Source organism: Miscanthus floridulus, chromosome 9, assembly GCF_019320115.1.
Source record: "Miscanthus floridulus cultivar M001 chromosome 9, ASM1932011v1, whole genome shotgun sequence".
In the NCBI taxonomy this organism is placed as follows: Eukaryota; Viridiplantae; Streptophyta; class Magnoliopsida; order Poales; family Poaceae; genus Miscanthus; species Miscanthus floridulus.
The window spans coordinates 101,385,687-101,413,124 of record NC_089588.1 but is presented as its reverse complement, the minus strand read 5'-3'; the positions used below and the strand labels follow the sequence as shown (position 1 = coordinate 101,413,124).

The following is a 27,438-nucleotide window of genomic DNA, read 5'->3' as shown; positions in this document are numbered from 1 at the left end:
AAGTTTTAAAAAATTAAAAAATTTTTTGCCGAGTGCTCAAGGGGCTTACACTCGGCAAATTTTTTTTTTAAATAAAAACGCCGGCCCAAAATCCCCCCACCCCCAGTACCCTAGCCGCCTGCTCTGTCCCGACGCCGCCGGCCTCCCCTGCCGGCCAGCGCGCCCGTGCCGCTCCGCCGCGCCGGCGCGCCCACGGCGAGCCCCCGCCCCCGCGCGCCCCTGCCCCCGAGCAGCCCCCAGCCCGGCGCGCGGCTCCCCAGCGCGCCCACGCCGGCGAGACCGCGCCCCGAGCACCCCGACGCCGCTCCGCCGCGCACGCGTGCCCCCTCCCCCGAGCAACCCCCAGCCCGGGAGCGGCTCCGGCGCGACAACGCCGGAGCGAACAGCCCGAGACACCCCCAGCGTCGCGCGGCCCCGGCGCGCCCCCGCCCCGAGGACCCCAGCCGAGCCGCCCGGCCGCGCGGCTCCCCGGCGCGCCCACGCCGGCGACCCCCGCAGAGCACGCCCCCGCCCCCGAGCACCCCCAGCCCAGCCGCGCGGCTCCCCGGCGCGCCCCACGCCGGCGAGCCCCCGCCACAGCGCGCCCACCCCAGAGTACCCCCCAGCCCGGAAGCGCACGCCGCCGTCAGCGATGCCCGCCGCCGCCGTCCGCGCGTTTGCTTGCCACCGCCGGCGGCGCGCGGCTGTCCTCCCCTGCACGCGCCGGCCCCGTGCGCCCCTGCTCTTGCCGCCGGCTGGAAGAAGGAGGAGGAAGCAGCAGTAAGGAGAAGAAGGAAGAAGAAGGAAGAAAAAAGAAGAGAAAGAAAGAAAAGGAAAAAGGAAGAAAAGGAGAAGGAAAAAAGAGAAGAAAAAGGAAGGAGGAGGAGAGGAAGGAGGAGGAGAAGGGGAGAGGGGGAGGAAGCCGAGGTAGAGGGGAGGAGGAGGTGCCTCGGCCGTCTTCTCCGTGTGCCCGTCCCGTCGACGCCCCTACCGTCACCGAACCGCCTACGAGCGTGGGCAAGGTATATCCACCCTTTCTCCGTTTGTCGGCCTTCGTGCCGTTGTGATGTCGGCCTTCGTGCCGCTGTTCTTATCGGCCTTCGTGCCGTTTGTGATTGTCGGCCTTCGTGCCGTTGTTTTTTTGCAGGTTTTGGAAACCTCCCCGTGCAAGGGAGGTGCTGCCGAAATTTTAAACTTATAGTGTCGTGTTTCTTCTTTCGTAGAGCAGGACCTATCGGAGGTGACCCGGAGGTCCCCGATCGTTTTTGTCGGCGTCGCGGGTCTGCCTACACTACGTCGCCTCGCCACTGCGTCGACTCGCCACTGCCTCGCTAGCCTGACTTCACCGACACCCTAGGTATAAATCATCTCTTTTTCCGCTTGTCTGTCGTCGTAGATCGTGTAGCCTAGTTAGGCGTCTCCCGTCCGAAAGAGATATCTTTGGAGGTATGCAGATCTTTGCATATCTGCGAGCATTTCTGTTTCGGATTGTCCACGTTTTTTGGACAGCCCGCGGATGCGTAGATGAGTTAGTTTTCATGGTCCGCTCCGGTCCGAGACGGTGTTTCGGCATCACCCCCTGTTGTTCTCCGGATACACACTCTCCCTTGCAGGACGTGTATCGGGAGAACAGCAGGGAGGTGCTGCCGAAATTCCGTCTCAGATAGGCGCGGAGCATGGAAACTAACCTCGTCTACGGATCCACGGGTGGGATTAGGACCTATCCTCACCTATTAGAGAGTAGGGACACCGCGTAGATGCAATTGATGGTGACTCATATGTGCTGATACGTCTGTTAAAGGATGGAGGACCGTGAGTGGATGTACACGCTCTGGAGAGACGAGCACGATTACGACTTGCTGTTTATAGTCAAGGTCGAAGAATTCTTACAGCATGCATTTGGTGAGAGTGCCGGAGGCCATTCTCTAGTGGTTTGTCCGTGCAGCGGTTGTGACAACAGAAGAAGGAAAGATAGGTTAACCATGGGTAAACATATTGTGAAGTTTGGATTTACTCCGGGCTACCACCGGTGGATCCACCATGGTGAAGCCGATCGTATCAGGGAGGAGGTGGTGAGACCACGGCTCGAGGCTTTCGATGATGATGCCGGGGTAGCAGACATGCTGGATGACACGCACCAAGCTCAGTTCGCTGAAGGATGTGACAAGGAGGAGATGGAGGCTGCCGCAGATGCCTTCTACCTGATGTTGGACTCGGCACAGAGACCCCTTCATGATCATACTAATGTTTCTCAGTTGGACGCCATTGGTCGCGTAATGGGGTTGAAGGCCGAGTTAAACCTAAGTCGAGAAGGCTTCGACAAGATGGTGGCCGTGTGGAGCGATATGCTACCGAAGACACACATTATGCCAAAGAACTTGTACGAGTCAGAGAAGCTTCTTCTTGCACTTAAGATGCCGTATGACAAGATACATGTGTGTCCGAAGGGGTGCGTCCTATTTAGGAAAGAACACGCGGATGCAAAGTACTGCCCGAAGTGTAAATCCTCCAGGTACGTGGAGGTAGACTCAGGCGATGGCGAAGTTGAATCGACCCTCAGCCTTTTCAAATGCCAACTAGGCAGCGCAAGTGGATCGACCCCCAAGAGATTGGATCCAGAAGAGTGGCGTAGAATCACGCTATATGTGTTCACCAACCTTGTCGAGGTTGCGCCATTCATTAAGTAAGTTCTCAACGAACTTGTTTCAATACGACGTCACTGTTCTGTATCGAACCCCATTGATTCTCTTTGGTACAGGGAATTTGTTCGTCAAGAGTGGCATCAATCAAGGGATCCTACCTCGCACGAACATGATACCCTTCTTTCAGAGGGTGCGGGAGCTGGGAGGCCTGATTTTATTTCTTGGTTCAAACAAAAGGTCGTACGTTCGTCGATATTCCTTACTAGCTTGTACGTTCCAATAGTATAACGATGTATCATGCTTGAGCTTGCAGGCGCAAACCAATGTGTCCATGAGTGACGAGTTGAGACAGGTTGCAAACGGCTTCAAGTTAAGGGTGAAGTCATATACCGGTTATGATGTGAACGGATATCGCTTCCACACGTCAAGACACGAGCAGACTCGGCCCGGTCGGAAAACCACCAACAGCCAAGTTTTTACGCCGGGCACTAATGACGTCGAATACTACGGAATAATTGAGGAGATCTATGAACTTGAATATGAGGGTCGGGTACCTCTTACTCCTGTCATATTCAAGTGCCACTGGTTTGATCCTGCACGAACGAGACGGACCCCTCATCTTGGGCTAGTCGAGATTAGGCATGATTCCGTCTATAAAGGAAAAGATGTCTATATTGTGGCTCAACAGGCCGTGCAGGTGTATCATACGCCATACGCGTGCCAAGACAAAGACCATCTTAAGGGTTGGTCTATTGTGCACCAGGTATCTTCGCACGGTAAACTACCTGTTCCAAACGATGAAGATTACACCTTCGACACAAACACATATGATGGAGAGTTCTATCAAGCAGATGAGCTACAAGGGAGCTTTGAGATAGTCTTACCCGGTGTGACGACCGCAATGGAAGTAGACAATGAAACGGTTGATGACGAGGACCCTAGAGATGTAGTGCTAAATCCGAAGGACATTCAAATGCTTGAGCGATTCCATTTAGGCAAAGACAATGAAGAAGACACAGAACCTTTGAATAGTTTTGCCCATTTGGACAATTTTGACAGTGATGATGAGACCTATGACCCCAATCATGAAGATTATTCCTAAACCATGTAATACTATGTTTTTTTATTAAATTTTGTTATGCTTATTCATTTTGAACTATTTGACATGTATGTACTAACGCTTGTTGTTCATTCTTTGTACATTGCAGGTGACAGAACAAAGATGGTGGGCAACCGTTCACCGAGGCAGGTGCTCTCGGTGTACCAGAGGCTACGCCCTCCTGATGGAGGCGAGGGGACGTCTTCACCCCCAGCGGCGAGAGCAGGCCCGGGTCGCCCCAGCACGGGGAGGGGGAGGGGGAGGGGGAGGGGGAGGGGTCAGGGTCGCCCTAGGAGGGACCCGCCTCCTCCCCCGGCTCTCGACCAGCCGGAGGACCCGTCTCCTACCCCGGAGGAGCACGTGGCGGCCACGGGCACGACCACCGACACTCCGTCGGGGGACGAGGGGACTCAGCAGACGGAGGATAGTTCTGCTTTCTCGGCTCCCTACCTGCGAGGTCCCACAAGCCTTCCTCCGATTCCGCTTCCTGACCGACGCCCTATGGTTCGTCCTGTGGGAAGAAGGTAAGTAACTATAGATGTTATCACTAGTACTTCATATGATACATTGAAAATCAAAAGAGAAACTGATAATTTTTCGTAATCACTTGTGCAGGGGCTGGCTAGTTCTGTCGGGTGCTCTTGACCCCCCACGCACCCCCGCTACCGTCCTGGGATGTCTGTGCAGGAAACACTTCCCCGGCCTTGTGGACTTGAAAGAGGGGAGGTGGGAGCCGGCCTGGTCGTGGGACAGGTACAAGCTCGGCTCGGATGACGAGCAGGACAACAAGCAGGAGCGGGTTTTGGCGGACTTTTGGGTAAGTGTCTCACAACATAGCTCAATACATCTCCTCTATTGCTTAAGTCTTTTATTGAAATAATGAATGGATACATCATGTTTGTATGTAGAGGTACTTCAAGGCCGAAGAAGGTAGAGAGACCCTGGCGGATCAGACGGCACACAGAGCCTGTAAGAAGTACGTCGGCGACATGATTCACGAGGCACGACTCCAGGCCCACGTCGACTACTACAGGTCCATCAAGAAAGAGCCCCTCAACAAAACCGGCGCAAGAAATGTGGCGCTGACCAAGGAGCAGTACCTTCAGGTAGGTGAATAATATTAATTCATTTTGAGATTTAGTAGGTCTAGAATTGATCTTCTTATATGTCAAACACTTGATGATGTGTAGGTGCCGGCCTCGTGGTGCATGTCGCATAGATCGGCATGGTCGAGGATCGTGGACAGGTACCTTGACCCGGCGTACATCGCAAAGCACGAGCAAGGCAAGCGGAAGCGGGCACTGAGGACCGCTCCAACTCACCACCAAGGCAGCCGCAACCTCCCCGCATTCAAGCGGGCACTTGTACGAGATGTCATTTATCTATTCTAACGCTCAATTTTGCCTGATTTCTAATCATCTTGCCGTCTTTCTCGCAGGAGGTGGCACACCCGGACGTGCCGGTGTCGGAGTTTGGGGCATGGGCTGTGTCCCACATGGGCCGAGTGAAATCTGGTGTCGTCTTCAACCCGGATGCCCCTGTCCAGGCTTACTCTGACCCGAGCGTCCACGCTAAGGTCAGAGACTACACGGAGGCGGTTAGGGCGCTCCGTGGCTCAGATCACAATCTGAGCACTGAGCCCCTTGAGACAGAGGTGATCGTGAGGCTGGGGCAAGGCAGGAAGCACTGGGCGGTTGTGGATTGCAGACGGCGCCGACTCCTCGAGCTCTGCACCCTCTCTCTCCGACGTGAGGGCACGGAGCACGGCCAGAAGCCTTCCCATACGTGCACGGCCTACTCCAACACTGTCGCGGGTCGACGAACTTCAGGTAATTCTGGTTTCACTCGTCGTACATTGAGCGTTACACACATTGATCAGATTTGCAATACTGAAACATGTGATTGAAACACTGCAGGCCGAGCTGGCAGAGACAAGGGAGACGCAAGCGCACCTGACCGCAGAGCTGGAGGCCACGAAGAAGCAGATGGCGGACATGTATCAGATCATGCAAACCATCGGGCAAGCATCGGGTGTCCAAGTGCAGTTGCCAGCTCTAGCTCCGGTTCGACACTTCACTCCTGTGAGTATGGAAGTTTAATGCGTTCGTGCCGTTGGGATTGTCGGCCTTCGTGCCATTGTGATTTTCGGCCTTCGTGCCGTTGGGATTGTCGGCCTTCGTGCCGTTGTGATTGTCGGCCTTCGTGCCGTTGTTTCTTGCAGGTTGGAAACCTCCCCGTGCAGGGAGGTGCTGCCGAAATTTTCAATTTTTAGTCTAACACATGCAATCTCTTCTCTTTTGTGCAGCCTCCGTCGGCGGGTTCAAACAATCCCGCTAGCGTGTCACCGACGGCTGATCACGTCAACCCTTCGCCGCAGTCCGGTCCTTCACCGCTGTCCAGGGGGCCACACCTGCAGTTTCCGTCGCCGCAGTAGAGATGTTGAACTTTGTGATGTCGAACTTGTAATAATAAACTTGTGATGTTGAACTTTGGTGAATTTGTGATGGATTTATTAAATATGCGTGTGCTTGTGATATATAATGCATGTTGGTGATATAGATGTGATGATTGATGTATATATATATATATATATATATATATATATATATATATATATATATATATATATATTGTCTGTTACAATGGAATGTAAAAAAAAATTACAATTCTCGGGGTCTTTGCCGAGTGCCATGGACAAGGCACTCGGCAAAGTTTTTTCCAAAAAAATTCCAGAAATTCTTTGCCGAGTGCCCGGGCAGGGGCACTCGGCAAAGTATTTTTTAAAAAAAATCCAGAAATTCTTTGCCGAGTGCCTGGGCTGGGGCACTCGGCAAAGTAATTTTTTAAAAAAATAAAAAAAAAACTTTGCCGAGTGCCCGGGCAGGGGCACTCGGCAAAGTATTTTTTAAAAAAAATCCAGAAATTCTTTGCCGAGTGCCTAGGCTGGGGCACTCGGCAAAGTATTTTTTTAAAAAAAATAAAAAAAATTTGCCGAGTGCCTTAACAGGGGCACTCGGCAAAGTAATTTTTAAAAAAATAATTAAAAAACTTTGCCGAGTGCCTAGACTTGGGCACTCGGCAAAGTAATTTTTAAAAAAAATAAATTTTTTTTTTGCCGAGTGCTGGGTCAGCCCCTCGGCAAAACAACCGTTAACGGTCAATGTGGAACGGCCGAAAATATTTTGCCGAGTGCCGCCCCAAGCACTCGGTAAAATTATTTTTTATTTTGCCGAGTGCCCCGATAAAAAGCACTCGGCAAAGACCCTTTGCCGAGAAAAAATTTGCCGAGCGGACTTTGCCGAGTGCTACACTCGGCAAAGCCTTTGCCGAGTGCAAAGGGCTCTTTGCCGAGTGTAAAAACACTCGGCAAAGCCGCGGCCTCCAGTAGTGCACCCATCGTGGGTGCCCATGGTATGGTTGACGTAATTAAACAACAAAGCAAAGAACTGACCGCGCTTTGAAGTTCGAGAGAGAAATGGACACCCCACCCACGCTTCTTTTGTTTATTTCCACCTGCCCGTCTGATAGTATATTTTTTGACTGACGCGGTCGTTTATGGAGTGGAGTCATTATTATTGTATATAGACACGAACCAATTGTAGCATGCACCCTCTATATAAATCTGTTCTCTCGATGAGCGACCTCTTGTCCCAATCGGTTGTACCAGCTCGAGCAAATGTCCCTAAGTGAGTATAAAATGGCTGTTTATTTGTACATAAAACTTTCCTTTCTAATAAAGACTTCCCTTTCTGCAGCGGCGCCATGAGTTCAGATCAGTTCCAGACTGCGCATGCACATGCCTGCAGATTGGTGGTCTTCGGTTCCCAAAGTCAATCCACCGTGATAAGAAAACCTTAAATTTTGATTTGCTAACTATCCTAGGAGTGGTTCACTACGTGAAAAACGGTTTGTAGCAATGGAACGAATTTTTTGTAGGGACGGCTGGTGATGGAGCCACCCCTACAGTGGCGTGCTCGGGAGCCCAGACACTGGCCGTCCCTACAAATGGAACAGCATGGCCTGCTGGTGATACGAGCCGCCCCTACAAATGGGTCTGATTTGTAGGGGCGGCTCTATCACCAGCCGTTCCTGGCGTTGCTATTTGTAGGGGCGGCTGGTGATTCAGCCGCCCATACAAATGCCCTCGTATAAATACCTCCGATTTGTAGGGCGGCTCAATCACCAGCTGCCTCTACAAATGACCCACATATAAAGCAAACTGCAGCACCTTCTTCCTCCTCAGGTTACTCACTCCAACCCGTGAAAGAAAGGAGGGGAGGCCTTGGACACCTCCTAAAAATTGCTCTACTAAGTGGGGAAGGTTTTGGTCTCAAATCCCTTGGTGGAGAGGTTGTATAAGGTAAGAAAATGCTATTCCTCACTTTTTTTGAAGTTTTAATGGTTGGTTAGTGAGTAATTAGAGTTTTGTTTTTCTCTCTCTTCTATGGTGCTTGAGCTACTTATGAAGCAAATTAGACCCAAGTTTTGAATGTACTAGGGTAAATTAGGGAGGGGAACAAGATCATACCCTTATTTGGTCCATGTTTCTTGAATTTAGTGAACAATTAGTTAGTTTTATGGATGTTTCATGTGCATGTGGATCTAGATCTAGGGTTTGGTTTTTTTATTAATTTTGTTTTTGTAAATTTATGTTTGATGAAATTGGACTAGGGTTTGTATGAAAGATATTGGGCAAAATATAATTGTTGCTAATTGTTGTCTTTGAAATTGTTTATTGTAATCAACAAATATGTATTTTAATTATTTATGGATAAATGGGCCATTAATTAATTTTCCTCTACCATGGTATGTTTGTATGCTTCATGTAATTATATTAGATTTATATTCATATATATCTGAAGTATATACAATTATTCTCAAGTAATTATTAATTTGATTTATTTTTATATATATCTGAATAAGTAGTCCTTTAATGTTTGTTTTGTTGTTGTTGTTGTAAAAGATAGAGTACAGGAACTCTTGGATGTATGGTTCATTAAGGTTCAAGGCAGGTTTCTGTGAAGAGGTGGATAAATTTATTTAAGCCGCAAAGAAGCATGCAACGACATTGAAAGAGAATAAGGATACAATTATTTGTCCCTGTAAATATTGCAAGAACCGTATGGCATGGACAGGCGTGACTATCATCAGATCACATTTGATTATGCGAGGATTTGTTGAGGACTACACAGTGTGGATTCATCATGGTGAAACGGTTATTGTTAACGACGAGGATGAGGAGGAATACGACGACGAAACCATAGAATCTCTGTCCCAATATTCAGCAGAGCTTGATGCACGAATGGATTTCGAGTTTGGCAATGAACAAGGTGGTGATGCTGGTGGTTGGGATGGTAACGACGAAGGTGGTGCCAATAATGATGGTGGAGCACGTGTCAGGGATGAAGATGATTTGGAGGACATGATTCGAGCCCTTGGACCAGAGATTTTACTAAATAGCCCGAAAGGTCTATAAAATTTGAAAAGGGTGACAAAAGCATCGAAGGAGACTGTGTATGGTGTTGAAAAGGGCTGTCCGACACATTGGACATTGCTACATTTTGTGCTTGAGCTACTCATCCTGAAGGCTAAGTACGGCTGGTCAGACTGTAGTTTCAATGATCTATTGCATCTCCTATCATGGGTAATGCCACAACCAAACTCAGTTCCCACCAACACATACCAAGCGAAGAAGGTCATAAGTCCATTGACAATGGGGCTGAAAAAATCCATGCATGCCCCAACCACTGTATACTTTTTCGTGGCAAAACGTTCAAGTCACTTGATAAATGTCCCCAGTGTGGGGCCAGCCGGTACAAGAACAATGACCTTTACGGTGGGGACGAAGCGGTATGGGGAAAAAGAGGAATAAGAAGGGTACAAAAAAGGTGGTACAAGAATCTCAGCCCCCAGAGGACACTCCATTAGGCAACGATGCAAAGCAGAGAAGAATTCCTGCCTTGGTAATGTGGTACCTGACAGTGATCGACCGCTTGAGACGTATCTTCCTAAACCCTAAAGAAGCCGCACTCATGACATGGTGGGATGATGAGCGCAAGGTGGATGATGATAATATTGCACACCCGACTGATTGTAGTCAGTGGCAAAGGTTCGATGAGAAGCATAAAGAATTCAGCGATGACCCAAGGAATGTACGTTTTGGCTTGAGCACCGATGGAATGAATCCCTACAATGAGAGGATGAGCGACCACATCACTTGGCTAGTGATCTTGACCATGTACAACATCCCAACGTGGTTGTGTCAGAATAGAAAGTACCTTCTCCTCACTATTCTTATTTTTGGCCCTAAACAACCAGGCATTGATATAGATGTGTTCCTCGAGCCTTTGATGCAAGAAATGGAGAGGCTATGGAGGCATGGGGAGCCAATGTATGTTGCGTTCCGAAAGGAGGACTTCATATGTAGAGCAATAATATTTGTTACTACCAATGATTATCCCGCGCTGTTTGCTTTGTCTAGACAGATCAAAGGGAAGACGGGATGCTTCGTTTGCTTGGATGGTACTACATGGGTGTACCTGGATGCATCCAAGAAGATAGTTTACCTAAGGAACTGACGCTTCTTAAAGATAAGTCACAAGTACCACAGAAAATTGTTCTTTAGATTTTATGACAACACCCCGGAGATTGAACCCCCTCCAGAGAGACGTCATAACGGAGAACATGTGTACAGAATGGTGAAAAACATACGCGTCGTCTATGGAAAGAAAAATCCGGATGGGGCAAACAGAGATAGAAGCACACCTCCAGTCGAAGGCGTACCTTTCAAGAAACAATCGATCTTCTTTCAGTATCTGCCTTATTGGCCAGACTTGGAGGTCCCCCATGCCATTGATGCTATGAACGTGCAGAAGAATGTCTTTGAGAGTCTCATTGCTACCTTGATGGACACAGGCAAGTCAAAGGATGGTCTGAAAGCACAGAAAGACATGGTGCAGCTAAACGTGATGCCACAGCTTCACCCAGTACCTGAGGCTAATGGAAAATACACTCTACCCGCGGCGTGCTTCAACCAAACACCAGACGAGAAGAGAGCTATATGCACTTTCCTAAGGGGGGTCAAAGTCCCAACCGGGTTTTCAGCAAATGTGAAGAAGCTAGTGTCGATGAAGGACTTGTCAATAACACACTACAAGGCTCACGATTGTCATGTGATGCTGAAAGTGTTTCTACCTATTGCAATCAGGGCTATAAAGCCAGAGTTCTTGAAAATGGCCATCACCCGCATGTGCTACTTCTTTTCGAAGATCTCACAGAAGATGATTTGCATGCAAGAGCTGAGTGACCTACATGAATTTGTGGTGGAGACACAAAATCAACTAGAGATGTGTTTACCTCCTACTTTTTTGATATAATGCCACATCTCATGATTCACATGGTTCATCACATACATGCACTGGGCCCTTGCTACTTGCATGAAATATGGTCCAACGAGTGGTTCATGTCGGTTCTAAGTCGATACGTGCATAATCGAGCATACCCAGAGGGCTCCATGATAGAGGGTTACATTACTGAAGAAGTCGTCGAGTGCTGTCAAGAGTACCTAAAAGTACAGAAAGGGATTGGTAAACCCGATTCTCGTCACAAGGGTAGGCTGGCTGGGAAGGGCACCAGTGGTAGAAAAGTGTTCATCGACCACGATTACAAAGAGGTGAGTCGGGCGCATTACAGTGTCTTGCAGAGTACACAACTGATGCAACCGTACATTGATGAACACTTGGCTATCATTGTGGCGTAGAGAAATGGCCGTTCAGATGATTGGGTCATGAAACAACACAAGCAACGACTAACTACATGGTTGAAGGACCAAAACATATAGCCTGGAGAAACCATAGACTCTATTACCATCAGTAGGTTGGTGGAGGGGCCATCGAGACAAGTGACATCTTAGAATGCTTATGACATCAATGGGTATACGTACTATACCCACGCAAAGGATAGTAAATATGTGAACCAAAACAGCGGCGTTCGAATAGAGGCTTTCGATGGATTGGGGCGAAAGATCCAATACTTTGGCATCATTGAAGAGATATGAGAACTTGACTATAGAAGGGATATAATGGTGGCCCTGTTTCGATGCCGCTCGATCAAACAACACCAACTGAACAAGATCGGATTGAGAGTCCTGGACCTCGAGAATCTAGGCTACCAAGATGACCCTTGGGTGCTCGCTTTACGTGTCGCACAAGTTTTCTATATGTCTAACCCACAAAGTAACCTCCCCCCGAAGAAGAAGACAAAGCACGTGGTTGCCTCCGGGAAACAACACATTATTAGAGTTGATGGCGTGGACGATGTTGAAGCTTACAATAACTATAATGAGATGCCACTATTCACAGACTTTCCTAAGAAGATCAGTGTTGTTGAAAAGAACCTACCCAAAGACATATTGTCATGGGAACGAAAAAGTGTCAAGGGGAAAGTTGTTACAGCGGGCTAGCTAGTTGTTGAACGTGGAGTGTTTGTGTAAGTGTGTGTTTGTAAGACTTGATATGCGTGTGAGACTATATATTTATGTATGTGTGTAAGACTACATATTTTTGTATATGTGTGAGACTACATTTATGCATGTGTGTGAGACTACCCTTTACAACATCCGGATGAATCTATTTCAACATCCACTCTATTACTACTAAAACTTTATAAAATCACTTAACACTTTATGAAATGAAGAAATGGCCAAAATATAAGTAGGAGATCTTGACAAGTTATACAACTTTTATATTCATCACCTTTACAGCTGAAATCATTTAGTGGTTGAAAATCAGGATTGAAGCTGTCATTTTCTGAAATTCAAAATTTGAATTATTCAAAATTAGTGACAAAGATAGATGACTAGACTAAAATGATAGAGCATGATTTTAGAAAAAATTAGGAAAAAAACCATCACATTTGGAGTTAGTATGATGGAGAAAAACTAGTTACAAGTTTCAGCCACAGATTAAAAAGAGAAATCACACTTGTTCATCATGAACAGTTGTTATTTTATTTTATTTAATGTCATAAAATTGTAATCGAAGTTTTAAAATTCAAATTTTTTATTTTTGTTTTTTTGTTTTCTATATTATTTTGACTACGACTGTTTTTATATATATTTCTGCATATATAGAATAATACAAAATATTATATTTGTGCATATATACAATTGTTTTTATATTACTTTGTGTTTTTGTGATATAAAAAATACAGAATTAATAATTTAATAAAATAGAAAATATTTGTAGGGGCGGCTGGATCAGGAACCGCCCCTAGAAATCCTGAGTATAAATAAAGGGCGCACGGGTGAGAATGTGTTGGGCGCTCTCTTCTTCCTCCCGACGCCGTCAGGCTGCCCACTTTTTCCCCCGCGCCCCGCTGGCTCCCGGACCTCTCCCGACGCCTGCGCCCCCTCTCCGCACCCCCGGTCCTCTCCCGACGCCCGCGCCCCCTCTCCGCACCCGTGCGCCCCATCTCCACGGTGGCTAGGGTTTTAGAGCCCCCGGCCGGCGGCGCTAGGGTTTCCGACCTTGAGGTGCCGCGGGCCTGCTCCTCGCCCTCCCATGGCCCAGGTGCGGCGGTGTCCGTGCTCCCTCCCGCGGCACTAGGGTTTGCGAATTGGATGTCTATGTAAAGAGGCTCCCCGTCCTATCGCTCCTCTCCCTCGTGTGCAGCGTCGCTTGCTCGCCCTCTCACCTCGCACGGTAAGCCATGGTGGCTAGGGTTTGAGCGGCACCCCTCTCCTACTTGTGCACCTCCCATCTTCGCTCGCTCCGTCTCCAGATCTCTAATTCGTCTTTCTCGCAGAGCACTGCCATGGGGGCTAGGGTTTGAACGCCACCGGTCGCTGCTCCCTATGTCTCCAAGCCATCAGTTAAGACCCTCGCCGTGCCGCCACCGCCGCCGCTCTTATCCCGGCCAGTTGGCCCACGTGTGTGGTATATGTTAGTCACAGGCTGGACGCGTCCTCATCTATTTTTGTTGTTAGATAGATCTGCTATATATATATATATATGCATGGTGAATGGTGGTGGTTCCTGCAATTACTCGTCTTCCATGATATATAGAGCTTAGAGATTTTGCATTCACTTGAGCAACCTTGCTAGCCGAATTGTCAAGATAGAAGTCGCAAGATTAAAGCTTTCTTCATTGGAAAGAGCAAATTGCTTGCGTTACTATCCCCTCTGAATAGTGTCTATTTATTATTTCCAGCAATACCATTTTCTATCGTTACGTACCTGCCACCTCCCTCTGCCTAACTATCTTGAACAAACTAACTAATTTATGTGTGCCTAGCTATCGATCAATTATTGTAGGCTAGTATATATTAAACAGTCCACAAGCAAGCGTCTATCTTGAACAAAGTATTCCTTTTTGCACTATCATTAGGAACCCCAGTCTGATTCAGTAGGTTTTATTGAGTCGCTCCAAGTGCTGATTTGCTACTGCATTGCGTGATTGCTGGATAAGGTCCTTCCAGTTTGATTCACAACATATGTCCAATACATGTAGGACTGTAGGAGAGCACAAAAAAGGCTTGGTCACTACGGTTCTTTTTTTTAAAAAACAAAAACACCTTAGTCAGACGTCAGTAAACTTTTGGAACTTTTCCTGGAGAAATTTGCAAGCTTTGGCAGCAGGAGATGGTGGGTCCCAGAAATTACGTTAATTGAGTGATTAAGAACTTCTGCCACATATTTGTTATGTTGCCACATATTGATCATGATTAAAAGCAGTGGATCTTGTTTGTGTACAAGCTAGCTGAATGTGACGCTTTCCTGTGCACTTTTACAGATTAATTTCGTGCTCCTGATCAACCAAAGCAAGGTGAGGGTCACCAAGTGATATTCGTTGTGCACCAAGGAGAGGACAAATGTCAGATTGATGTGCTCTGTGTTCATTACTAGAATACTAGTAGTGTAATTCAGTTCTGATTGATGTGCTCTGTGTTCATTACAAGTAGTGGCTGCGGATTTCTGCAAAAATTAAGACTATGCATGCCAATTAATATTTTCTTTAGCAAGTCGTTCTCTTGTCTGTTTGGTGTTTCTGAAACAGCAGTACTTCACTCAGTGTATATATTTCCTAGACATGTTATTTTGGTTGCTGTTGGAGACCTAAAAGTACCATGTGTAAACTAACTAGCCAACCTGATCATTTATGTGCTATTATATAACTTGAGTTGTTATTTAAAGGGCTTGGTCACTGTTTTCTCTCTGCTGATTTCTTTGTTTGTTGATTTCTGCAAAAATTAAGACTATGCATTCTTGTCTGTTTGGTGTTTCTGAAACAGCAATTTTCAGAAACAGAAGCAACTTGAAAGCTTGTATGCTGTTACTTGCTACTAATGCAAGAGACTATTGTGAGCAATATAATTCAATTACTTTAATCTTATGTGCTGACTGTTGTTCCATGTTTGTGAGTTTTTTCTTTTCTAAAGTTGCAACCACCGCTTACTGCATTTGGTGAGGTTTGACTTGATAGAGCGAAGTGCAAGGGCTGCCCTTAAACCAGGCCCATAATCTTAATTTAGGTCTCATCTATATATATAGTCCAAATGGGCCAATGTGGCTTGCCACCATTGAGCACAGTATTCTAGCCCCATCTATTCCTTGTCTCTCTTCCTCCAACAGCAATAGCACATCACCTCCATCTGTTTCCTTGATGCAATAGCAACCTCTCTCTGATTTTTTAGTCTCTGTTCTCTGTCTCCGTTCTCTTCCTCCTGTGTCTCCGTTCTCTTCCTCCTGTTTGCTTTGTCGGTCTCCTGTGTTTCGGGCCTGAGCAAACCGGCACAGCAGAGTGCTCGCCCTTGGTGGGCTGCTCGCCGAGCCAGAGCCCAGCAGCCGAGCACGGCACCAGATCCCTCCGCTCCCAGACAGAGCCGGCGGCCATGCAGAGCCGCTCGCCTCTTCCTTTCTATGTTCGTCGGATTTGACTGGTGATTTTTGGAGCCAAGTGCAGCAGCTAGTTCTTACTTGTTTTTGATTGGTCTATGTCTTAGTGCTTGCATCCGTGACCTACTAAAGCAATCAATCATTGATTAATCTTTGTAGTTTTAATTTTCTTCTTGTCATTTGATTTGGTATCTCCGGTTGTGAGTTGAACTCATTTTCGCTGTCTTGTTCATGACGTTTGCAGACCAGCGTTCGAGCTTTATTTCTCTCTGTCGCAGCCAGTGCTAGAGCCGCAGTGCGTGTGCAGTTCCTGCCTACTTCCCTACTACTACTGTCTACTACTTCTACTTCTGTCTTCCCTACTACTTCTGTCTACTACTTCCCTACTACTACTTCTGGTCTTCTGTCTACTACTTCTATGTTTGGCAGCAGCTGCTCTATTTTTTTTGGCAACCAGCAGCTGCCTTTTTTTTTGGCAAACTCTCACCTCCTCTCTCCTCTTTTGCTTGCTTTGCTGTGCAGCTACTCTATACTATACTCTGTACTCCTCCTACTACTTCTACTATAAGCTTTTTTTGCTACTTCTACTACTTCCATACTACTGCTGTCTACTACTTCTTCTTCTGTCTTCCCTACTACTTCTGTCTACTACTTCCCTACTACTACTTCTGGTCTTCTGTCTACTACTTCTATGTTTGGCAGTAGCTGCTCTATTTTTTTTGGCAACTAGCAGCTGCCTTTTTTTTGGCAAACTCTCACCTCCTCTCTCCTCTTTTGCTTGCTTTGCTGTGCAGCTACTCTGTACAATACTCTGTACTCCTCGTACTACTTCTACTATAAGCTTTTTTGCTACTTCTACTACTTCCCTACTACTACTGTTTACTACTTCTACTTCTGTCTTCTACCATAAGCTTTTTTGCTACTTCTGCTACTTTTACTACTTCTACTACTTCCCTACTACTACTGTTTACTACTTCTACTTTTGTCTTCTATCAACTACTTCTACTACTTCCCTACTACTACTGTCTACTACTTCTGATTGTCCGATCTGCCTATCAGGTTCGGAAGATATTAAGCATATGATGTTCATGTGTGATCGAGCAAAGTCAGTATGGCAGTTGTTGCTTTTTTTGGGAAGCAGCACCTGCTTTTTTTTTTTTGCAAAATCTCCCCTATCCTCTATTTTTGCCACCTTTCCTATCCTCTATGGTTGGGAAGCAGCAGCTGCTTTTTTTACACCTTTTCCTCTCTATGTTTGTTAAGCAGATGTTGCTTTTTTTTGCCAGTTTATGTTCTGATGAAAGATGTTTCATCGGTGTCCAAGTGGTATTCCCATGATCAGTTCAGGCCTAAGAACCAAGTTAAAAAAGTCCCATCACGGGGTTCTAAGGAGGCCGTCACTAGCAATCTCCACCAAATTGCAAAGCAGTATCCAAATGTTGATGCCATCAAATGGTCAAAGGATTGCCCAAAAATATATGAAAGAGGCAAGCCCTTCCTACCAAACCAGGACATCCAGCGCCTACCACTTGGAATGAGAAGGTTCCTTGATTGGTACTTGCGTGTTCTCCCAACGAGCATAGACCTCATACAAGCATGCTTTCCCACCGGCACATTTGGAAGCCCAGCCGGGAAAATTGTCTTTGACTTCAATGACATGCAGACATGCTTTCACCTAGGAGCAATGGAGATGAATCTAATTTGCACGTGGTGCCTGTAAGTCCTTGTCCTTCCGATATGATATGAATGTAATCTTTAAATTTTGTTGTAACTAACCCACGTCGTGATTTGTAGAATGCAAGTGCACATTGTCAAACAAATGCCAAGTGTGAAAGCCGGGTATATAGACCCTCAAGCTATAGCCCAAACAAATTTTAATTACCCTAAACAGTGGAAACTGGATGCCAAAGAGCTAGCTGTTGCAAAGACTCTTCGGGAGAAAGAGCACATCCATACGGCGAAACTAAGGGAAGAGTCTCTTAAGGTTGCGGCATACATTGCCCTGGCTTTCAAAACTCTCCAACAACACTCTACTATATGGCTACCATACAACTTCGAGTAAGTTCAACTCTATACTTAAAGGTTTGTTCGATATATTTTATTCGATGCAAAAGAGCTTATCTAGTTCTATGATTAAATCCATGCAACATTAGATTTGTATAGCCGTCGATGTCGGGAGGAGCATGGCATGGGTCTTTGATTCAATAGATAGGGACCCGGTGACATACAAAGACTTCATATGGATTCTCAAGACGTATACATATCGACAATCCTCATTAGCTTATATGTTTGTATACATACTTGTAACATTCACTTTTGGATACTAACAGGTTGTATTTGCTAAAATAATTTGAATAGGGCATTTAGGTTCTATGTCACTAATCATCGAGGAAGGCATGATCCAGCAAGGAAGGAAAAGCTGGCTATAAAAACACTATGTGCGGTAAGTGTAACTTACTTCTTCAGTACTTCATTACATGACTATCAAAAGCATTACTTAACATTTTCATATGCAAAACACACAGTGCCCCAAGCAGAAGCCTGGGAGTGTACATTGTGGATACTATATATGTTCTATGATGAGTAACACCGGTGCCTATAGGAGACACCCCTTAAGGGTAAGTTTGAACCTCTTCACCCGTAGTATAAAAACTTCTTACATGGTATGAAATACTAAACCGAAACATGTTCTCTTGTAGTGGAAAGAAGAGAAAGGAATGAAAAGAGACCCATACAAGGATGACCAACTCTTAGAACTCGTTGGCGACCTTTGCAACTTCATATTGGACCAGATTGTACACGTCAAAGGCACCTACCATGACCAAGAGTCTGACTTAGGTAGAAATCCTCAGTACCAATACCTTCGTGAGACTGAAAGGCTAGCTCTAGGACATTGATCACAATGTTTATGGAATTTGTATAGTTAATAATGGATTATATATATTCTTGTGAATTGGACTTATAATTGTAGTTTATATAATACTCTTGTGCTTGTAGTATAAGGGCGAACGTGGTTCGGAACGTTGGTCGTAGGGCGTTCGGCAACGCGAACGCGGTTCGGAACGCTGGTCGCGGGGCGTTCGGCAACGCGAACGCGGTTCGGAATGTTGGTCGCGGGGAGTTCGGCAATGCGAACGTGGTTCGGAACGCTGGTCGCGGGGTGTTCGGCAACGCGAACGCGGTTCGGAACGTTGGTCGCTGGGCGTTCGGCAACGCGAACGCTGGATGGAATACGCGGAAACAAACAGTATTCTGGTCGAATTTGAATTGTAAATTTGAATTTTTTTGGCGGAAAACTTACTGTAGGAGCGGTTCTAAATTGAACTACCCCTACAAACAGGTATTATAGAGGCGGCTGGTACTATAGCCGCCCCTACAAATCTATTTGTAGGGGCGGCTGGTAACACGAGCCGCCCCTACAAATCGATTTGTAGGGGTGGCCTGGGAACCGCCCCTACAAATACATGATTTGTAGAGATGGTTGGGTAGGGGCGGCTGGCCAAACCGCCCCTACAAAGGGTTACAAGCCGCCCCTAAAAAGCATTTCTGCAGTCGTGGTTATGTTGCTGGTAGTTCGATGTGCTAGTTTAAGAGTGGTTACCTTAGATTTTTAGTTAGATATATGTTTTATTTGCTGATGCTTTTACGGTTTACCTATGCTCATTAAAGAGTTTCAAATTCCATATATGTGACTAAAGAGGTTGCGGCGTATAGCATTTCCGTAGGGCTGGGCAGTTTTTCACCAAAAACCAAGAACCGAATCTAACCGAAATGTCGGTCTTTCGGTTTTTGTTTTCCAGAGGTTTGGTGTTCAGCTCTGGCTTCGGCTTCCTACTCGAACCAAATTGACGAGCCGAACAATCAAAGACAAGCCAGGAGCGAATTGAAGAATCTCAGAAGGTAGACCACAAGCCAACAGCAGCCTAGTTGGCCCAACAATGGCGACATACTCTCGGTCTCCCCTGACTTCATCCCCATCCCCACTGCCAGCCCCATCTCAGCAACTCCCAATCGGCACCCACACTCTCCAAATTCAAACCATAGCTTGCAGGGCAGGCGGGCGGCGGCGGCTTGAGCAGCAGAGCGGAAATAATAAACGAATAGTGGCACTAGTTTGTAAATGTGCTTGAAACGGTATCTATGCCATCAAGTAGGGCTGAACTTATTGTTTGAAAATGAAATGTCATCAGAATTTAAACAAAACGCTGCACACTATATATAATATATCTTTTGTGCGCATGTCCTGCCTTTTCGTCGTGAAGAAGGGTCCATGTATGCATATAAAACAAAATAATGTTCTGGGCCAGCTAGCCTTCTTAGCGGCAAGGCACATATATATGGGCTAAGAGTCGGTTACTAGCTCTAAGCCAACCTCTCCAATAGTGTTAGCTTTTAGCAACGACATGTAGTATGATTAGGCCCACATGCCCACATGACACTCTCACATATTCGTGGAATGTATGTACGATCCTAGCTCTTGATCAAGAGCTAACTTTTCTCTCTCTTGTATTAAAATATGAAAAAATACTTAGAGCTAGCTTATGAGTCACCTATTGAAGGTGCCCATAGCTTGGTTTATGGAATTAAACAACAAAGCATGAACTGAAATACTTAGAGCTAGCTTATGAGTCATCCATCGCGGGTGCCCATGGTATGGTTGACGTAATTAAACAACAAAGCAAGAACTGACCGCGCTTTGAAGTTCGAGCGAGAAATGGACACCCCACCCACCCTTCTTTTGTTTATTTCCACCTGCCCGTCTGATAGTATATTTTTTGACTGACGCGGTCGTTTATGGAGTGGAGTCATTATTATTGTATATAGACACGAACCAATTGTAGCATGCACCCTCTATATAAATCTGTTCTCTCGATGAGCGACCTCTTGTCCCAATCGGTTGTACCAGCTCGAGCAAATGTCCCTAAGTGAGTATAAAATGGCTGTTTATTTGTACATAAAACTTTCCTTTCTGATAAAGACTTCCCTTTCTGCAGCGGCGCCATGAGTTCAGATCAGTTCCAGACTGCGCATGCACATGCCTGCAGATTGGTGGTCTTCGGTTCCCAAAGTCAATCCACCGTGATAAGAAAACCTTAAATTTTGATTTGCTAACTACCCTAGGAGTGGTTACGTTGCTGGTAGTTCGATGTGCTAGTTTAAGAGTACATATATGTTTAAGAGTGGTTACCTTAGATTTTTAGTTAGATATATGTTTGATTTGCTGATGCTTTTACGGTTTACCTATGCTCATTAAAGAGTTTCAACTTCCATATATGTCACTAAAGAGGTTGCGGCGTATAGCATTTCAGTAGGGTTGAGCAGGGGCGAAGCTAGTACTAAATTTATGGTGGTGCACAACGTTAACAGCAGTGTAGAAATATGCCTTCTTACAACTGATTTAATGGTCAAAATAAGCTACTTAGTATTAAATATTTTTTCTTGCCTGGTGCCGGTGCACCACCCAAAATCAACGTGGCTTCGCCCCTGTGGTTGGGCAGTTTTTCACCGAAAACCAAGAACCGAACCTAACCGAAATGTCGGTCTTTTGGTTTTTGTTTTCCAGAGGTTTGGTGTTCAGCTCTGGCTTCGGCTTCCTACTCGAACCAAATTGACGAGCCGAACAATCAAAGACAAGCCAGGAGCGAATTGTAGAATCTCAGAAGGTAGACAACAAGCCAATAGCAGCCTAGTTGGCCCAATAATCGCGACATACTCTCGGTCTCCCCTGATTTCATCCCCATCCCCACTGCCAGCCCCATCTCAGCAACTCCCAATCGGCACCCACACTCTCCAAATTCAAACCATAGCTTGCAGGGCAGGCGGGCGGCGGCGGCTCGAGCAGCAGCGCGGGCCACAATTCAAGGGCCAAGCGGTGGCACCTCGAGCAGCGGCACGGGCGGCAATTTGAGGGGAGGTGCGGCAACACCTTGAGGGATGGCGCGAGCAGCAATTGGCGGCGGTGGGAGCAGAGCGAGCGGGAGTGAGTATAAAAGAATGATTATTTTTAGAAAATGGAGGAGAACTTCCTGTCTTTTCATGTCTGTACACAGCATTTACAATATTACATAGTTTCAGTCATATTATTGATGAATCAAGGTAACTAGAAATACAGAAATTATGCATGGCATAGTCTATTATTAAATTTCCATCTGTGAGAGACGAATAGCTCCAACGCAGTGGTCTCTAATTTCCCGCTCGCTACCTAGAAAGATTCCTTTGTTTCACCGTCACGCTGCAGCAGTGCCCAAAACCGCAGCCAATACGTTCGCCTAAAAATAGCTTGCATGCTTGCATAAAAGATGTATTGCAATTTTCAAAGAATAGATCACTACGACACCTCCGAATCGCCTAACATAATGCGGCTACTACCGCAACTAGAATATAGTTCTTCTTTTTTAAATCGAAATTTGATAACCAACTCCCAAACATATGGGATCTAGAGCTGGGAGAGGTTAACCCAATAGCTATATAACTGTTTTGGCATATGGCAATCAAAGAAAATTTTTTAATGGTTTTGTTTGATTTAAAAAGGAATAACGCTTACATTAGACTTTCCTTTCCACTGTAGCCATAAGTACGGGTACGAACAGATCGAATACGGTCAGATACCTATGGATACGAATACGAATAGCTACAGTAAATCTTGGATTTGCAGTTATGGATATCAGATAAGATATGACTGAATATCGACATCATATATATATATATCCAAATCTGAGTATTTGTATACAGATACGGTATGGATAGTAAATCTCTGGATATGGTACATTTCATACAGGATACTGAAGCCCTTCGGCTGGTTGACCAGTCGAAAAATATCCGTACCATTTACACCTGTATCCATGAGTTTTGGATCAGTTCCTGACTGTGCAAGCTACATGTTTCACACATAGGCATAAATCTTTCTGTGCCTGCACTTCGGTTCCAAAGTCAACCCACTGTGATAACCCACCTCAAATGTTGATTTGCTGACTAGCTAGGAGTGTGGCTACGTTGGTGGTAGTTCGTTGTGCTAGTTTAAGTTGCATGGAGCAACTGCGATGAGCTTTAAATGGCATCTATCGATCATATTGCAGGGCGACACAATTTATTATTTCAAAATGAGATGTCACCAAAATTTGACCAAACCGCAGCACACAGTAAGTTTTTTATCTGCCGTGCTTATCGGCAAGGCACATATAAGGGGTCAAATAAAGTACTATTCCCTTCAATCCGAATTGTAAGTCATTTTGTTTTTCTAGAAACATAATTTTGCTACACACTTAAATATACATTATATGTAAATACATAATAAAACTATATATATTAAAAAAAGCTCGGATGACTTACAATTTGAAAATGAGAAAGTATATGGTATGGAGACCAATTTCCAAACCAATGGTCTTGGATCGATTTGGATCAAATCGAAGCATGTCCATCCAGTAAACAAGAGTAGGAACATAGCAAGCCGACCAAATAAAGTCCAATCAAATCCCAAGCCAATGACCCTCAGCCTCAAATGAACCAGATGACAAAGAACCTTGTTTAGAAAACAAGAGCAACAAATCCTGATCCCTACTTTGCTGGACCGCCGGTGCTAGATCCTAATCACTGTTGTTGTTGGTGCTGGAACTATAGCCCTTTTTACATTAATAAAATAAATTTGTAATTCGTTGATTGTGTTTTGACTACAGTGGTTTATATAATCATGGAATTATTATAATAATAATTTTTTTCTCCCGTTGCAACGCACGGGCATATTTGCTACTTTTTATAAATAGCCTCCCGCATGTCAAACGGCGATAGAACCTCTTGTCAATTGACCTATTGGCGACACGTGTCTAATAGCCAACTGAAACTACGGTAATCTTTTCTTTACCAAAAGTTTAAAGTCTGATTCTTCGGCTATGCTCCTTGATTCTTCGGTGGAGTGATTGTATTGGATTCCTAGGAGGGGGCAGGGTCGGGAGTTGATGAGAATTGATTCTCTGCTAATTCCCACCAGAAATAATAGGGAGTAGGGTGAAGCAGATTTTTATGCTCCCAGCTCCTGGTGTAAATGGACAAGTGATTCTCTCCTGATCCCCAGCTGAATCAATTGACATTTTGAACGTTTAGCTGATTAGGAGTGATTTTCTTCGAAATAGCTTAAGCTACTTGGACATTACATCAATGTACGTACCTGCATGTTAGCAATTTAAAGTCGAGTATATGCTGGTCCTATTTAAGCATAGAGCATTACATGTGCACCTGAAGGACTGAGAAAGGGGATTGAATGGGAGGCTAGTCATATTTTCTTTCGATTTCGGTCACTGTCCGAACATCGCCAACGAAATGCTCGCAAATTGAAAACTTTCCAAGATGAGTTCACACAGGCCAACAGGTGACCGGATGCACTAAAAAAACCTCAGAGAACACAGCGGAGAAGGTGCAAAAGCTATACGAGCAAGAACTAGAGCATACCGGTATGAACAAGACAACACGAGTCACTTTGGGAGAGAAAGTGAAAACCTTATCAATCAGTGTCTAAAAAATATGAAATTTTAACCATAAGCTCACAACACCACATGAAAGCTTCCCACCAAATTTCAGCTCCAAAATCAAAAGTTTGGATACTGGAATTGTCTAATATACACACCAGACATGTCCGCTATGATCAAGCTGCAGCTGAATTTTTCAAGAAAAAATCATAGAGGATTCAAATTAACTCCGATCGATCGGAAACTTTGCAGGGATGTTTCTGGAGATGCTGAGAGGATGGGCATATTCAATTTTGTGCTCCGTAGTTATTTAGAATGAGAGAACATTTCACATTTTTGATGATTCGGGGAGTTATTATTGGTAACTATAAGGGAACAATCCAAATCCAAACTATTATAGGTACACCCAAATATGTATCCCCCGCTGAGAGAGTCCAACGATTGTGCACCAAAGATTATGAACCCAGGAATACAACTTCATAAAAATCAATGGCTCATAGTCCTTTCTTCAAGGCTTCAACTCAATCCAAGGGCCACGGTTATTTGGATGATGCCAGGCTTCAACGCACCCCACGCCCTCAGACCCCTGCACTCCCTCTGCGGCCAGGGATCAAATCCCACGCCGCCAGCGCCTCACAAAAAAAAAACCGATACACGAAACAAAGGGAACGCCGGTCGAGGCGGCAGCAGCGGTGGCCAGCGGTAGCCGGCTGGGGTGGCAGCGGCATGCAGGCGGCCTGTCTGCCAGTGGGCCAGCGCCCCGCGCTCGCTGCCCATGGCACGGGAGAAGCAGTAGCTGGTACTTGGCCCTGCTGCACAAACGTGATGTTCAGCTGCGCGTACACCGCCGACAGCACGATGCTCTCCATGGAGGTCATGAACTGGAAGCTCCCGGCCTTGATGCTCTCCACCTCCTTTTTGGCCGCGTCCAGATAGGCCTGCGCCGGTCTACAGCAGTGCCTTGTCCTGAGGCTCTTCTTTCTTCCGCTTCGCCTCAGCCTCAGCACCCGAAGTGTCGTCGTTCTTCACACTGTTTCTCCATAGCGCCGACCACCTCTGTCTCGCCCTCCAAGACCTCCACGTTTTAACATCCCAGATGTTAAAAAGCAGTTAAAATTTTGATCATGAGCATCATGAAGCATAATCATCAAGTATTGTTTCATTAATACATTTATGAAACATCACATATACAACATGGACATGCTCATTGAAACATAAAATGCATTAATGAAACAATACTTGATGATTATGCTTCATGATGCTCATGATCAAAGTTTTAACTGCTTTTTAACATCTTGGATGTTACACACGTCCGTTCGTTGCAGCGAGCTTTGCCTCCATCTCCCTCGCGCGGCTCACGTCCTTCCGCAGCGCCGCGATCTTGGCCCTGGTGGCCTCCATTCCCCAAGCGAACCGCTCAGCCTCGGCGTGCCGCTGGGCATTGATCTCACGGTGCTCCCGCTCGGCCTCGATGTGCACGTGCCCCTATGCAATTACTACACTACCCTTTAACAATTAAAATTAAATAAAGACAATATTTCGCGTAAGCACCCAGAGGCACCGCCAACCACTGTAAAAGAGGTAATAAAAAGTCTACTCTTAAAAGTTGTTATTTCTCTCTTATAGATAAATATATATATTTTTAAATAGACACGTGTTTGTTGCACTGCTTGCATGATAGTTTGCATGATGTTTGCTTGATTGTGCATAAATCTTTCTAATAGACACGTGTCTGCACGTCCACTAGTATACAAAATTAATAGAGATACAGATAGAGAAGAGATTATAAGAGCATCTCCAAGAGACTCTATACCCTTCCTAAATGCTACGAATAGAGAATTTGGTGAAAAACTACACTCCAACAACTTATCTAAATGGTTATCCAAATACAACCATCTTCTATTCCAAATTTTTCGCTAGCCAAAAATAGAAGACGAGAATGACTCTCTAGAGTGTGCATGAGATGTAGAAAAACTATTGAAGAGTGAAAAGATATAAAAAACGATTTTTATGCAAGTGACTCTCCAAATGATGATTTAAAGCATCTCCAAGAGATTAGCCAAAAGAAATATCTAAATTTAGTGATTTAGCTATTCTCTAAAATGATTCTCACCTAAAAAAGATTGACTACTCCAACGGACTATCTAAAAATTGAGACTCCATATTTAAACCTGCCACCTCACCAGATCTTTTGTCTTCGGATGCATCCTGATCACGTAGACCTGGCAGTACGCTGCCTTTTCGGATCATCGCGTAGACCTCGCCGACGTGTGGAACTCAGGTTCAGCAGCAGCCTAGGCATCATCGTGCGCGTCCAGCAGGCCACGCACGGTAGAGGCTTGTCCAAGCCCAGCCATCAAGGCACGCAGGGGACAGGCCGTCGCCTAGCCATCAAGGCGCGCACGCACTACTGGATTCAGGCGCTTTGCCGAGTGCCTGCGGCACTCGGCAAAGCCCTAAATACACTCGGCAAAGGCTTTGCCGAGTGCCGCACTCGGCAAAGAGCAGTCGGCAAAGAACCCGTCGGCAAAGGTTTCTTTGCCGAGTGCCACATATCGGGCACTCGGTAAAGCCATTGCCGAATGTCACCTCAGCACTCGACAAAAAAAAGTCCGACGTCAACTCTGACGGCCTCTTTGCCGAGTGCCACCTCAGCGGCACTCGGCAAAGAATTTTTTCCTTTTTTTTTGAAAATTCTTTGCTGAGTGCCATACTCTTGCACTCGGCAAAGAAATTTTTTCTTTTTTAAAAAAAATCTTTGCCGAGTGCCATGGCTCTGGCACTTGGCAAAGCTGGGAAGTTGGGCCTCTGCTTCCCAGCTTTGCCGAGTGCCATGGTCACGGCACTCGGCAAAGCCCTCTTTGCCGAGTGTGGCACTCGGCAAAGAGGGGAAAAATGCTATTTTTTTGTTTTTGCTTTCCATCAGCACAAACAAAGAAATCACATATATATCAACACACAGCACAGGATATATCACATACACATCCATATTTCATCACATACACATCCATAACCCATCACATACACATCCACCATCCATAATACATCACATACAAATCCATTGTCCATAATCCATCACATACATTCGCATCATCCATGACAATATCCATCACAATATATATATGTCTCTAGTAGTAGTCCAACATAAGGCTAAGTCTAACACAAGTCCATGCAACATGAAAAGAAACAAATAAACGGTACCTACTGCCAGCCTCCCCACCCGGAGTGTGAACTGCCACCTTGAGGAGGGCCAGTTGTCCACCCGGCCTGTGGAGAAGGGCCACCTTGAGGAGTCCGGTTTGAACCCGCCGACTGTTGCTGCACAAAGGAGAAGCGAATTCATGAGTATCTATAGGAGGACCGCA

General features: G+C 45.8%; 1 protein-coding gene across 1 annotated transcript; it reads right to left on the bottom strand.

Moving 5' to 3' along the window:
• Positions 1-110: 110 nt before the first annotated feature.
• Positions 111-25,474, bottom strand: LOC136480417 (uncharacterized). Its single transcript, XM_066477966.1, has 3 exons — positions 25,409-25,474; positions 24,877-25,011; positions 111-734 (listed from the first exon to the last, which is right to left on the bottom strand). Exons 1-3 carry the CDS (start codon positions 25,472-25,474, stop codon positions 111-113), a joined length of 825 nt encoding a protein of 274 aa, XP_066334063.1.
• Between the last annotated feature and the right edge of the window lie 1,964 nt (positions 25,475-27,438).